At 37.2% G+C, this 15074-nt stretch overlaps 2 protein-coding genes across 6 annotated transcripts in view; one reads left to right on the top strand and one right to left on the bottom strand.

Moving 5' to 3' along the window:
• NCOA4 (nuclear receptor coactivator 4) overlaps nt 1-7759 on the top strand; it is a 20967-nt gene extending 13208 nt beyond the window's left edge. For 4 of the 5 annotated variants that reach the window (XM_074233142.1, XM_074233145.1, XM_074233143.1 and 1 more), the window contains exons 5-11: nt 150-238; nt 521-629; nt 1776-1865; nt 2855-2998; nt 3475-4476; nt 5054-5194; nt 6253-7759. In XM_074233142.1, coding sequence (XP_074089243.1) covers nt 150-238; nt 521-629; nt 1776-1865; nt 2855-2998; nt 3475-4476; nt 5054-5194; nt 6253-6258 — 1581 coding nt within the window. In that variant the 3' untranslated portion in view covers nt 6259-7759. The remainder of the gene's footprint in view (nt 1-149; nt 239-520; nt 630-1775; nt 1866-2854; nt 2999-3474; nt 4477-5053; nt 5195-6252) is intronic. The other variant, XM_074233146.1, reaches the window with a different exon arrangement.
• Nucleotides 7180-15074, bottom strand: part of LOC141521041 (mitochondrial import inner membrane translocase subunit Tim23) — a 23218-nt gene continuing 15323 nt past the window's right edge. The window contains exon 7 of the mRNA XM_074233147.1: nt 7180-8577. Within this exon, the coding sequence (XP_074089248.1) occupies nt 8462-8577 (116 nt within the window). The 3' untranslated portion in view covers nt 7180-8461. The remainder of the gene's footprint in view (nt 8578-15074) is intronic.

Genomic DNA, 15074 nt, shown 5'->3' with positions numbered 1-15074 from the left:
ACTATATTTATATATGAAGATATATTTACATGATATGTGCATATGTAACTACAGTTCTAAAATACAGTTGAAATTTAATATGACTTTTTACCTTGGACATATAATATATTTTCATTAGGATTAAAGTTATGTTGTACTTTTCCTTATAGTTACTGGGACAGTTCAATTGTCTTATTCACCAGTTGGAATGTACCCGTAGTAAAGATCTAGCCAATCAAGTCTCTGTGTGCCTGGAGAGGTAAATAACCTTTGAAATGCCCTGGTTATTTAAGTGTGTGTTAAAAAAATAGAAATTTTAATTGTTACATTGTTTTAATTTTTTTGTTATGTTAGTTGAGATTTTTCTGCTCAGCACATTTCATAAAACTATTAGTAGTATATTAAATATTTATGTCTTTTTACTTTTTTTTAAAGTAAAAGTTAACAAACTTTTTTTTTTTATGAAGTGGAAATGAATGGTCTAGGAGTTATGGAAAAAATTTTTAGTTCTTAGTGATTAAAACAGAAAGGTTTCTTTTAGACTGGGTAGCTTGACCCTCAAACCTGAAGATTCCACTGTCCTGCTGTTTGAGGCTGATACAACTTCTCTGCGTCAGACCATCACTACATTTGGCTCTCTTAAAACCTTGGTGAGTTTCTTTAATGTTGGTAGTAAGACCACTTGGGCTATTTGTTTCTGAACTCAATAGTTGATGTGCCTGATGGTATAAGCTTTGTTAAAGCTATTGTTTGATGGTTTTTATGAAAATTTAGTAATCATTGTTTACAACTATGGTATTGGTGCTCCTTTTTAATTAGATTTATAAAATTCTAAATAAGTGAAAAGTTTTGGGGTCACTTTTACCTTATTGAAGTAGATTCATAAAGTACTGTTAGAGTCATTCATGCAGTTGAGCTTTTAGATTTTTGTTCTTCATATGACACTTTTCAATTTATGGTCTGAATGAATCATTTATTAAGAGTCAGACATAAATTTTGTTACAGAGGCATTTGCTACTAATTTGAGTGAGGGTTTTATGTTTTTGGTAACCAGTAGACAGGGAGCTTGTCTTGCTGAAGCAGGCTTTGTATAGCTTGATTAATTTTGAGAATTTTACCTGTACCATATTGGAAATTTCTAGATTGTTAAAAGTGGGAAAGGATCCTAAGAGAATTCTTATCCTGTTTTCATTTCATTTCATTTCATTTCATTTCTTTTTTTTTTTTAGACTTTTTCAAGGCAATAGGGTTAAGTGGCTTGCCCAAGGCCACATGGCTAGGTAATTTTTAAGTGTCTGAGGTTGGATTTGAACTCAGGTACTCCTGACTCCAAGGCCGGTGCTCTATTCACTGCACCACCTAGCAACCCCCTGCTTTCATTTTAGAGACAAGCAAGTGTTCATCTAGAGAGGGGAATTGACTTGTTCAAGGTCAAAGATCTATTTGTAGTAGACTAGGACTAGATCCATGTTGTATTTCATTTCCATTTTGAGTGAAACAGTTAATTTTATCATCCTTGGGTTTGTCTTCTTCACTTTTAAGATTGGTAGTTTTTCTTTCTTTTTTTTTCAGTTGCTAATTGAATCTGAAACTTACATCAATATATATTAAAAGCATTTAAACAAAAACCAGAATCAGAACCAATGAAAGCACAAAGAAAATCATATTCAAATGCAAAAAAACCCAAAATCAGCAAACAAAATGAAAAGGATGGGGGGATGCCCTGTAGGATTTGAGGAGTTTTCTGAATTTGAAATTTTGTGCTGTGATAAAAAGGATGACTGTTTCCCTTTAAGCAAATTCCTGAACACTTGATGACTTGCCCTGCTTCACCCAGTCCTGGGCCACTTGGAGAGAGAAGGGCTTCTGTTCCCAAGAAGGAGCAGGTGAGTGTGCAGCTGGTTGTGTCTGGCTCCATGGTGGGGTCTCTGTTATGCCAGTTATTCCCTCCACTTAGGACCTGGCCCTTGCTTATGAGTGACCTAGGCCAGGCCATCATCACCTTCAGGTTCTCTCTGCTCTCTCTTTCCAACACAAACACGTGCCTATGTCTCCTGGGGTGTGCAGGGGAGAGGAGCACTGGGACACAGGAGTCAGGAAGGCCTGAGTTCAAGTACAGACTCTGGCACTTACTAGCTCCTATGTACATGGGGTAGGTCATTTCCTCTATTTGCCTTAGTTTTCTCCATTGTAAAATAATGGCACTTGCAGGTTTGTGGTGAGGATTATATGTGTCCCTCTCCATACCCAAGACAAAAACATCTTTCCTATTATTTTTCTTTGGTCACTTTCCTAGTTTAGGTCTTTATAACCTCTTGCTTGGGATTATTATAACTTAAATAGTCTTCATCTTAAAGATAACTGCTGGGGTGATTGTGATGACATTCCCAGGCTCAAAAATTTTCTTAGGGGCAGCTAGGTGGCACAGTGGATAGAGCACCAGCCTTGGAGTCAGGAGTACCTGAGTTCAAATCTGGCCTCAGACACTTAATAATTACCTAGCTGTATGGTCTTGGGCAAGCCACTTAACCCCATTGCCTTGCAAAAACCTAAAAAAATTTTTTTTTTCTTAGGCTTCCTTTTGTTTCTAGTATAAAATGCACATTACTTACCTTGGCATTAAAGTCTTCCACAGCCTGGATATACTTACTTTCCTGCTGTATTTATCGTAAGGGCACAGAACTGGAAGACTCTGGTCCAAACTCATTTTATTAGGAGCTCAAGGAAGTCTGTGTTCCCCTCTCATGTGCTAGTGTTGAAAATCTGGGTCTAGATCCTAGATTCAGATCCATTTTTTTCCTGGGCCAAGCTGAGTGGCATGAAGTGGGAAATAACATGGTGAATGTAATTAAGCAAAGTGTCATCTGATTGGCAGAAATCATCATCCCGCCCTACTTTTTTGCCTCTTCGGGAATGGCTACTTGGAAGCAAATCTGCCCCAACCCGTCCATCTCCTTACATGCCCAGCTCCAATCCCCAGGACTGGCTTAACAAAAAGCAAACTTTGATGGGTAGCCAGGTACGTGTATATGTACATTTGTGTATGTGATTACTTTTTTTTTAATGACTATTGTGCTGAATAGAGTGAGTAATAATTTACTGGTGAGCTGTTTATGTAGAGCAGGGGTAGCTGGCCTTTTTTTTTTTTGCCAAAGGTCAAAATTAAAAAATTAGCCTGCTATATTTGGTCATATATTTAATTAATTCATCCCTAAATACCTCATAGATTTATTGAATTTTGAATGCTGTTTTCAGTTGCCTTTCTTGGGCAATGACTTTCAGGTTGGAGGTTCCTTGAACTTGGTTAGTAGAGAGTGATAAAGTTGACATAAGCTTTAAATACTAATTGAAGTATTGATCATAACACTGTTTTGAACAGCAGCCATCGGTTAATTTAGAGGTGACTGTTAATAGTAAACATCTTTTTAAATAATGTACAGAAAACTAAGAATTGTAATTATAGCAAGAAATGCTAACATTATGCTTTTTGGATAGGGTCCTTCTCAAACCTGCAACCTCAATGTCAGTAACATCTGGGGCAACTTCAAGGGCCTGGAAAACTGGCTCCACAAGCAAGATGTTTCAGAGAAAAGAAGTCCTCCAAAGGGTAACAGCTCTTTCTCTATGGAAATAGAAAAAGGGGCTGAGCTCGATCTCACTGAGCAAGAAGAAATGGATCTTTCTGATTGGCTGGTTACCTCTCCTGAGCCTGAGAATGGCAACTTTGAATCAAATGAGAAATCAAAGCTTTTCCAACCTTTCAGAGAAGAGTTTAATGCAAATGATTGGCTTCTCAAGCCTGGTTCCTGTGGTAATTGTCAGGGCAACCAGCCCAAAGGTGTTGAGATTGAAAATTTGGGAAATCTGAAGTGCTTGAATGAGCACCTGGAAGGGAAGAGGCCCTCACCTCCTTCCCCCACATCAAGTGAGAGTTGGCTTCTTCAGCATCATCAGGTGCCTTTTAAAGTTGAAGAGGTGTGCAAAGCCAATGAGCCCTGCACCAGCTTTTCAGAATGTGTGTGTGAAGACCAATGTGAGAAGGAGGCCTTGTGTAAGTGGCTCCTGAAGAAGGAAGGGAGGGATAAAAATGGTGTTCCAGTGGACCAGCTGCCAGTTCTGAAACCTGAGCCAGTGAAGCTGAAACCCTCCTTGAGTATGTGGCTTTGTCCCTCTAGAGAAGAGGCAGAGGAACACGCAAAGACACCAAAGCCAACTCCTTGTATAATTCCTGAACCCCTCAAGGTCTTGCTGGACAGTTCCTTCTCAGATTGGCTTATCAAAACAAAACCCAAAGAAGTAAGAACACAGGAAAAAACCAGTCCAGATGACAAAGCTAATCAGGAGGGGTTGTCACCAACTGAACAAATTCATCCCAACCCCATGACCATTTGGCATTGTCCAATTAATGCAGCTGATTGGATATTGCCTTCAAAGAACACAGGAAGTTCTAGCCAGCCTCTTGGGGAAGATAAGTGGTTACTTCGAAAGAAGGCCCAGGTAAGCATGGGCTGGATTAACTAACACTGGTAAGATGGACTAAGATACTGCTTTAGAAATGCATTTAGAAATTTGTTTTTTATATCAGTTTTACAGTCAGTGTTTCATATACTTCAGTGGTCTTAATAATTTTCACATCATTTTAAGTGCTAAAGCCCTCTAAGTCTAGCAACCTGTAAGATAAGTTGTACAAATGTTATCATTTCCATTCTACATATGAATTGAATTACATAAGGATCTAGAGTATGTGACTTGTTCCTTATCTGTCACATACCAAACTAATAAAGTGTGGCATACAAAATGTCAGTGGAAGAGTAAATGTACTACTATTATCTTTGATTTTGGGGTTATTTATCATAGCTTTTCCTCATTTGGCTGCAGGTTCCCTTTCCATGAGCACTCTCAACAGTCTAAAATGAGTGGGAGAAATAAAGCCAGTTCATTTTTTTAATTGTGATACTTGGTAAAGGCTGGATGGTCAAATATTTATTTGGCCTCTACCTAATTAGGACAAGTAATTGAGAATTTATTTCAGTCTTTTCTTTATCTTGAATATTAACTTCTCTTACTTATATAGGAAGCATTTCTTAGTTCATCCCTACATGAAGAACATGCCTTTCCCCAAGACCGTTATGGCCTGCCAGCAGTTTGTGATCTTTTTGCCTGCATGCAGCTTAAAGTTGATAAAGACAAGTGGTTGTATCGAACCCCTGTCCAGGTAGGTCTGAGTATTGTCATTAATGGCTGAAAACTGTAAACTGATCCAATTTACTGTAAATATTTATTAACTAAGATAAATTATTATAAAACTCATGTTCATTCACTTTTGCCATGTAAATAGCTAACAAATTCTTTATTAAGATGATCTTTCAGGATGGTTTAATTACTGGTAGGGAGATATTAGAATTTTCAGACTTTATATTTTTTCATATTCATGTACATAGACTCGGGAGAGTTAGTCACTCAAGTATTTTAATTTTTAATTTGGTATAATCCCATTTGCTGACATTTGTAGAAAAGATTTGAATTTGATTTTGACCTATCCATAGGCTTAATCTGGTAATCCTTTTAAGACCTAAATAGGTCTTAAACAGACTAAACCCTCCTCTCAGTCTACCCTCTAGGTTGTTATTCAGTTGTGTTCATTACTTTGTGATACTTTTTGGGGTTTTCTTGGCCAATATTGGAGTGGTTTGCCATTTCCTTCTCCAGCTCATTTTACAGATGAGGAAAGAGGCAAACGGGTAGGTGACTTGCCCAGGGTCACACACCTAGTGTCTGAAATTATATTTGAATTTTGTGACTTCAAGCCCAGTGCTCTATCCACTGTGCCCGATAGATAGTTCTGTGTTATAATTGGTAATGTGAACCTGATTAGTTTCATAGGCTTCTAATTTATAGAGTGGGAAGGGATCCTCTGCAGTCATCTGATCCGGCAATGTTTTTTAAAACATTGTGAAGGTGGGTCAGTGGCTCCTGGAGTCAGGAGGACCTCAGTTCAAAGCCAGCCTCAGACACTTAGTAATTGCCTAGCCATGTGACCTTGTTAAGTCACTTAACCCCATTTTCTTGCAAAAACAGAGACTTGGACTATTTCTAGATTTTGCTGTGTTATCTTGGGCAATTCAGTTATCTTCCCCAGGCTTTAGTTTAGTAAGAAGGTTCAAAGGGTATGTACAGAAATGCTATGCTGCTTATTGTTTATCCTAGGAGCAAAATGTAACATTGAAGCCAAATTTTAGTAATTTGAATTATTTTTCCCTTACCCCCAACCAGATATGAGGAAACACACGCTAGAAACCAAGGCATCATCCTGCTGATCGCCGCACATCCATGAACCAAGTGACTGCAGCTTGCTCTGAATCATTGTGCTTCTGGGTCGAACTAGTACTATTGCGTTTCCTTTCCGCCAGATTTTGAACTAGTGAGACTAAACAATAACATTACTGAGTTTAAAAAAAAGCCCACTTGTGAAGAGCTCATTTAAAATACACACATTTAGTTAAGTGCTCAGTCAGGGTGCCTACCAATTACAAAGACCTCTGCATCTGCCATTTGGGTTGTCTTGGAAAGTATATATTGAGATTTCTGATTGAAGTTGCTTTTTCTTAACATCCAAGTGCAGCTCTTAACCAAAAGTATTGCCCTTTTTGCAGATTTTGTCTAATTATTTTTCTTGCTCTGGATTGTCTTAGTGGTCATCAATGATTCTTTTTCTGGTATGTAGTTTTACTATTATATTTCATATGTAAAATAACTTTGCCAGTACATCGAAGTGTCTAGTCCAGAAACAAAAAAGTAAAATGGCTTTTATCCTCATTAGCTCTGCTCCAGCTTTTTCCTGTTGTGAAAAATTTGAAACCTTCTCTATGGGTTATTGGACTGTCTGGTTATCTTAATGCCCTGTATTTTTATTCATTTGTCAAGATAGAGTATATTGTGGACAGTTTGTAACACAACTGCATCTCACTGAATGATTATTTTTCTTGGAAGCTGAAAGTATTACAGTAGTCAAACTGTCAATGAATTGACTAGTAGAATGAAAAGACTGCTCAGTTCTTGGCTTGCCACAAAATGCTCTTTTATACTTGAACTATTATCCATAGGTATTGTTGGTGTATCCCGTGTAATAGGAAGATCTTGAATTGTAGTACTAGAGAACTATGTTTCAGCTATGAGGAAATGAAATGCCTATCTTTAACAAGGATAATTTTGTTTTAAGCCTATAAAACATCTTAATAGATCATCTTGACTACTTGTGCCTTGGGGCAGTTATTTATAAAAAAAATTGCAAAACATTCCCTCAAATGTCCCTAAGTCAAGCTCAAAAACACTGTCCTAGTACTAACAGATTTGTGCTGTTTTTATCTTCTTTCTCAATAGGAAACTTTATATCAGACTTTAATAACATTTTCCTTTCTGAATTTGGATTTTTGGAAATCCTTAGCTCTAATGGTATTGGCCTGGATTACGGGATCTCTAGAGCTAGACAAGCTTCTTGAGAGTTCTCTGGACCACTTCACTAGAAATAAATGTTATACAGTCTTACACAGACTCTATTTAACCTTATTTAGAACAAATTTAATGATAGCTGTTTGGTGCAGTTGATTCAAAATCTTTTAAAATAACTTCACATTTTAGGCTTAGAAACTTTGTAGACTTTACTGTGTTACACATTTATTCTTCTCTTGACAATATACTATTGAGTCTGTAAAACATTGTTTGCAGTAATGCATTTTATACAATTGCTGACGATCCCCATTAAAAGCATAACCACCAAAAAGTTGCCTTGTGTCTTATTTTACTATGTTTTATTCCTATCTTGTGGCACGTTCCCATTAAAACATACAAAAACAAAAACTTAACACAAATTAAGAGCAATGTTGTATTCTTCAAGCGAAGCTCCCCAAAGGGAAGATTAATTATGTATCCTAAATTTTTAAGTTCTTTTTATTGATAAATGGTCCCACATATGAACCAATGAAACATCATTTTACTTAAACTACTTACAAATAAATATGAGCCTTGGTTATGACAGACAGAAATGGTATGCATCTTTATTCTGACATCATGACTTTTGGTTCTAAGAACACTCTTTATTGGGAATAAAGCAGTGTAGTATAGTTCACAATCATTAAATGAATAAATCTGTGATATGATGACAATTATGTGACCTGAATCTGGGAACAAGTCTTATTTCAAAAGTTCAAGGGTAGTAGAGAGTGGACATGCAGTTCTCAAAGGAGAAAATGATGACTGTGCTACTCAATGAGGCATCAGATGCTTTTGGCTCCAACACTACTGGCTGGAAGAAGTGCCAGTCCTGGTAAACTGTGCCAGTGATCTTCATGACAGTACAAAAGATCCTGTTTTTGTTTTTCATACTAAATGTAGGTAGATCAGAATATTACCCCAAATTGATTTTACAAATCAACTTGAAGAACTTTTGATGTGTCTTCTATCCATTCAGTTCTCAGTACAAACTCTAAAGTGACTGTTGTGTCATGGAACCTTTCATGTGCTCCCAGTTGTTATATAATGCATACAGGCTAGTAAGGGTCAGCCCTGTCAGACCGCCTCTTGCTACTCCACGAAGACCACCTAGGAAAAAAAAAACCCAATATAAATACTGTGCCTTGCAAACAATGAAATCACAGTTAAGCACCAACCACATTTGGAAGTATGGACATAGTCCCTTATCTTTTCTTGGGAGCCAAGCTTGGTCATTATAAAGGGAGAAAGTTTACTGTCAAGAGAAACTAAAGTTGATATTAAGTTCAAGACTTAGGTTTGGGAAAGTCATTTTCCCCTATCACCTTACTAATATGAATCTGATGATTACAAACCAATCAGTACTTTCAGAGGCCTTTTTATCTTGTGCTACTTGCAAAACACTCCAAAAGGACAAGGACAAGACTCCAAAATGCATAAAGCAAAGGAAAAGGCACCTTGAATGTCACTGGCTTAAAGGTGCCTTATTTTGCCAATCTTTTAGAAGGGAATGGGGGAGATAAGTTATGAATAGTTATTTTATTTGAAAAACATACAATAAAATTTTCTCAGTCTCTGTAGAGAAATCTCATTCCCAAAGTCACAAGTATGCCTGAGTTCTCAATAGCTTTGCCTGTGGAGCTCAAGCTTGAGGTAGGTCCTGAAACTTGAAAGGTTTTAAGCATGTTATCTTAAGTTTATAGATTCAATAGGTTTGCCACAGTTCAATGGATTATGGGGGATGGGTGGGCAGAGCCCTTAAAGGCCATTTAACTAAGGTTGTAATTTGTGGCAGAAGGAGGAGTACACACACACTCCTAGACAAAATTATAGATCCTTAAACCCTCATTTTTTTCAGAGCAATGTTCTTTAGAACAGTTGTGATACATTCATATGTATGACTTAAACAACATGGATGTGTTGCAAGAATTTCTGGATTGTTGATACAAATTGTTTTTAAAAACAATTCTTATGCCTCATGGAGTTATCTTTACAATGTTGCTTTTACTCCATTTCTTTGCCACCAGAAAAATGGGCTGCTATAAATATTTTTATACATGCATTTTCTTTGATTTGAGGTATCAACCTATTAGTGGTATTACTGAGTCAAAGGCCATATACAGTTTCATAACTTTGGGGACTTAGTTCCCACTGCTTTCTAGGATGGTTGACTTCTTTGCAGCTCCACAAACACTGGTTTTATCCACTGCCCCTTTGGCATGTCACTTTCCTTTTTTTTGTTAATTTTGTCAATCTGAATATGGATATGAGGTGGAACCTCATATTTGCTTTAATTTTCATTTCTCTAATTAATGATTTAGAGCACTTTTTTCATATGGCTAGTTTCTAAGATATAATTTTATCTTTGTTCAGTGATTACCTGGTGAAGAGATGCTAAAATGAGAAAGCCCACAGGAAGAGGAAAGCAGAAGAAGCTTTGTTTAAATTCTCTATGTACTTTTAAACATCTCTAAATAAGCGGGGATTATTTGTTCCAGATATGTCTTCAAAGTAACTGTGAAGTGTTTGAGCTAGACAACAAACACATGAGGCATAAGAGATTAGGTTGAGATTTAGTTAAGGCCTTATTTTATTAGAAACCCATATACTAGATAGTAACCAGTTTATGTGTTTAAGTAGTTGAGCAGGAATATTTCAAAACAGACACAGTTCCTTTCTAGAAGGGTTGAACAGACAACTGAATTTAGTAGATAACTGGAAGGACAACTCCCTTCGACATTTGCCCTGGTTCTGCTAGCTTGTGATAACAAACCTGCTTCAGCTCTTCTTAGACTTTTACATTTCGTCATTATCTCTCTCTGCAGAAGCTATAGCATTCAATTTTCAATAGTTTTTAAATTTACAGATAGATCAGGCTACCACCCAGTAAGAGCCAGAAAAAATACAAGGGAGAAGCAGATCAGTCAATTTCAAAGTTGTTAGACATTCTTCTCAAAAACTGTTCCCTTTCTTTATGTTACAGAGTGGTGGGCACATTTGCTATGATCCTCTCAATGCCACTGAAAAATGATATACACTGAAGGATCCTGTACATATATTCCAGCTGCAACCCTAAAATGCTTTTAGCCATTTAGTAAGATTTATTTCTTGCTGTACCTTTGACCTGCAAATAAAAAACGGCTAGGGTCACAGGAAATGTGTGCGAATTTAACTTATTTTTGTAAAGGTTCAATAAGCTGAAGAATACAGAAGTAAAGCCATTCAGACATATGAAATGGGATTAATGAGTAGTCATTAGACTGAATAGTTTAGTCATTAGTTCTGAGTCATCTGCAGGGACCTGTGCAGTGAAAACTACTCAAAGCTAAGCCTGAATTCGCTGATCCTTAACCATCATGGCTAAACTGGATTAGCCTTTAAGTCTGGCCACAAGACTTTGAACAGAATCTGCACAAATAATAAAGTAATTATAGTCTGTATGAGTGGACTTTGTTACCAAAGGATGTTATTCTTGGTCCTTGAATGGAAACAATTAAAAAAACCCAACAACTAAAATTCAGCAAATGATTTGGGGGAAAATGTATTTCAGTGCCTTCTTATATGAGATGGGAACCAAGAAGATTGTAAAATATTGAGGCTTGTCTCCTATTAAAGGAGTTTTAAGTTTCCTCTTTAGACATGTTATTCTCTGGAAAACTCGCTACTTTATGGTAAGTTAATGTTACTTCTTTAGAAGCATAAAAGAGAAAAATTTAGGCTAGCAGGCGGTAACAATGAATTGTGTAGTGAGAGATTTCATAGGCCACATACAATGCAAACTATAGTCCCAGAAAACTTGTGGAAAGTGCTTGCAAGTAGGCAGGCTTGAGCTTTTTTAATCATTTCACTCCTGGAGCCCATCACTCTTGCTACCAACCCATCCATGAAAACTTGACAGGCCACGAGGCAGACAGCATTGCTATGTTTCCCTCCCCTGTGTCACAACTCACAGACATTTAAAGTGAGGAATAAGTCAGTCAATAACTTGGTTTAAAAGTATCAACATCTTCGTGCTCTCCAGGGTATCAACATCATCACCTGTGCTCTCAAGATGTGTAGGGCAAATAATAGCAACTTTCCCTTTGGAAGCTGTTAAAATGTCTCAATATGCACGCACCCTAGCTCAAATGGCAACTTTTAACAAGCTACATTTAGATCTATCTTACAGTTGCCTTGATGGAACACCTGCACATGGAAGGTCTCCAAAGGTCAATCTCCCCTAAGCAAACAATCTGGATATTAACATATCCTCAAGGTCAGCTTTGATTTCAAAGATTATCCATTTCTCAGAATTTGCGATTTTTAATAACCCAAATCTCACCAAGGAAGGAATGATGTTTCCTCTTGCCTTTTTACACCACATTAACCTTATGCAACTCAAAAAAATGTCTGTTAATGGAACCACTCTTAATTCTTGCCCCTTTCAGAAAGTACGCATGTGCTTTAATCTAGTTTTGTAGGACAGGTTATTTCTCACAAAAATGAATAGAACATCTTGAAGTAATAACAGGATCCATCTGGAATGTAAAGAAATGTTTTACATGAAGCCCTAACTGTGAAACCATCAGGATTTCACCCAAGGTTTCAGGGCAGGTTGTTCAGACTTGTTGAGTGGGTTATAATACCACTTAAAGCCAAACCAATCTTGAGTGATAGCAATAGCCCCTTTCAAAACCACATAATGAAACCCAACTTGGTATTTTGCATGTTTTAAGGTAAACAGATTGCTACCAACACTCCCATGGCTAAACAGCACTGTGAAAGATGCAAATGAACAAGATCATATTAGTTAAATTACTTACATTATTTATAGTTTGGTCTGGAGAATGGATATTATCAGTCTTTCTACAACTCCACAGAGTCTTATTTTTCCACACATGTCTGTATATTGATTCCTTTCAACAATATTCTATTCTGTCATTTCCTCAGGGTGTGAAATGATTTAGGGGAATGAAAGCTCTGGCAGGGCTGACTAAACTGGGAAAACTTAAAGAGTCTGGACTGTAAAACATTTGTCTCACAAATGGAACCATAGTGGTGAATTCTTTGGTCATACTACTCTCAGACAGTTTACTAAGATGTACTGGGAATGTGATTTATGACAGAGGAGAGTGTAGGCACACTGAAAGAATCATGGGGTTTTTTTTGGAAGGCAATAGGGTTAAAATGACTTGCCCAAGGTCACACAGCTAGGTAATTTTTTTTATAGATTTTTCAAGGCAATGGGGTTAAGTGGCTTGCCCAAGGCCACATGGCTAGGTAATTATTAAGTGTCTGAGGTCGGATTTGAACCCAGGTATTCCTGACTCCAAGGCCGGTGCTCTATCCACTGCATCACCTAGCTGCCCCATAGGCAATTCTTTAGTGTCTGAGGTCAAATTTGAACTCAGGTCCTCCTGACTCCAGGGCTGAGGCTCCATCCACCAGGACACCTAAGCTTCCCTGATACTGAAAGAATCATGGATCCAGACAGTATGCATTCACTCACCCTAAGGGCCTCACCTTCAAATGCTTTTGTTTTCTTCCACTTCAGACCCACCAATAATTGGAAGTTATTGACAATACACCCCACCATTAGGTAGATGGCAGTGACCCTAGTGAAACAAGATTGGATTAGTAAGGACTGGTGTGTTTGAGTCCCAAAGCTGCCAACTCATGGCTGTAACCTTCACTTTGATAGTAAGAGGTTTACCAGGAACAGCAGCTACAATCTAGCTAGATGCTGGGGCAATGTGTCAGGTGTTATCTCATTCGATGCTCACAATAATTCAGAGGGTGGGGGGAGAGGGGGAAGTGCCAAGATCACCCCCATTTTACAAATGAAGAAACTGAGGCAAACAAGTGAAATGACTTGTCCAAGGTATCTGAAGCCTCATCTGAACTCAGATCTTCCTGGCTCTAGGCCTGGGCCTCTATTCACTGTGCTTGCTACCCTCCCTACCTCTTGGAACCTTAGTTTCCTCATCTGTAAACAAAGAGGTGGGACTAGATGCTTTCTAAGGTCATTTTCTATCTTGACAATTAATAAATTAAATTCTTAGAAGCAGAATAAATATGAAAAATTATTTAAGCTACATGAGATAAAATGACTTTGCATTTTAGAGAGCTCATTAAGCTGCTTTTATCACTTGAGAAACAGCAATCCCATGTGCAAAACAGATTTTTGGAAATGTTAAGGATTTTTACAATGTATAGGAAATCTCTCGAAGAATAAATAAAATCCTAGTTTTGTACTCTTTAATTGGCAAGTTGAACCTCAAACTTTAAGTTACTCTATGGCATTAGAATTATAATTTTGTTATATTTGGGAATGACTAATATTTGTGTAAGATGTCCTATAGATTTGAAAGGTGAGAAGGTACAACATTTGCTCTTCTAAAAATAACTTAATATTTTATGTCAAGATGCTAATGAGATTTATAAAATATATCTAATGTGAGACATTCTCCCAAGAGGAAAAATGACCTATTTTAGGGATATATATTTTCTATTTCTTACAACAAATGATCTCTAGGTAGAAGAAAGTGTGAAATGGTAGTGATTTTTTTAGTATGGACACAGAAACTCAAACACTGACCCTACAGATAATTTGGTCCTGGCTTACTTTGGCTCACAATACATTTGTTATACTACATATTTTTGGCTTAATGATCTTACATGTGTTATATAGCTAAATTTGTGTTGAAAGTTTCAAATAAATGATAAATAGGAACTTGAATGTTAAGTGTGGCAGGAATGCAAATATGCAATTTAACCTGGATTTTCACATCAAGATCCTCAATCATTTCGATCCTAACTTCACCAAAGGGTATATTAACAGTATTCTATGGTAACAGGCTTTTTTAGTCATATTTTGTTATATAAGGAAGTAAGACTTTCATTATTATAGGAACAGTTGATTTCTACTCACTGTACCACCCTAAAAAAAGCCCCTTCAAAGACAGTTATTCTGAGACATTATTATTCAACTTTGTAGTTATGAAATTTCTAACAGGAAAATAAAGCAATCAGTACAAGTGCACACATTTTTAGGCAAAGCAGGAGGCAGTAACATTAGAAAAGGTTAATTTAAAGAAGAAAAGTTCTTATAAGCTAGATGGGCTCCAGGAGGCTATATTACACTCTCTCATCCTGTTTCAGGGCATCAGATCTTTCTGAAATGGGACTTTGTCTGAAATTCCTTCTTCAGCCTATGTTTACCCTTCCCTGCCTTTATAGAATATTTCATGAATCAATGAGGTCAATTCATCATCAATAACTGGCCAGCCTTTTTATGATGAGCATTGCCAAATGCTCTCTTCAAGGTTCAGCTCTTGTGCTCTCTCACCTTTCCAGGTGCTGCTCTTCTCCATTCTCAATTCTCTTTTACTATGCCTAGCTGTGTAAAAGATCTTCTCTCCAAGTAGAACAGAGCTTTCTTCATGCCATGAAGTGTAGACATTAAAGAAATGTTTGCTGATTTGAATTGAATCGGTGTAATAATGAACGCAGTATATTAAAGAACAAGCCTAGGAGAACTAAGCACCAGTTTTCGATTTTCCCTTCATCCTGTAAGACAGGAAACTTGAGATACTCAGATGCATAACTATGGAAACAAGGCCTCACTA

Source organism: Macrotis lagotis, chromosome 4 (assembly GCF_037893015.1).
Source record: "Macrotis lagotis isolate mMagLag1 chromosome 4, bilby.v1.9.chrom.fasta, whole genome shotgun sequence".
Taxonomy (NCBI): Eukaryota; Metazoa; Chordata; class Mammalia; order Peramelemorphia; family Peramelidae; genus Macrotis; species Macrotis lagotis.
The sequence above is the reverse complement of the archived record's forward strand: the minus strand, read 5'-3'. Positions and strand labels throughout refer to the sequence as shown.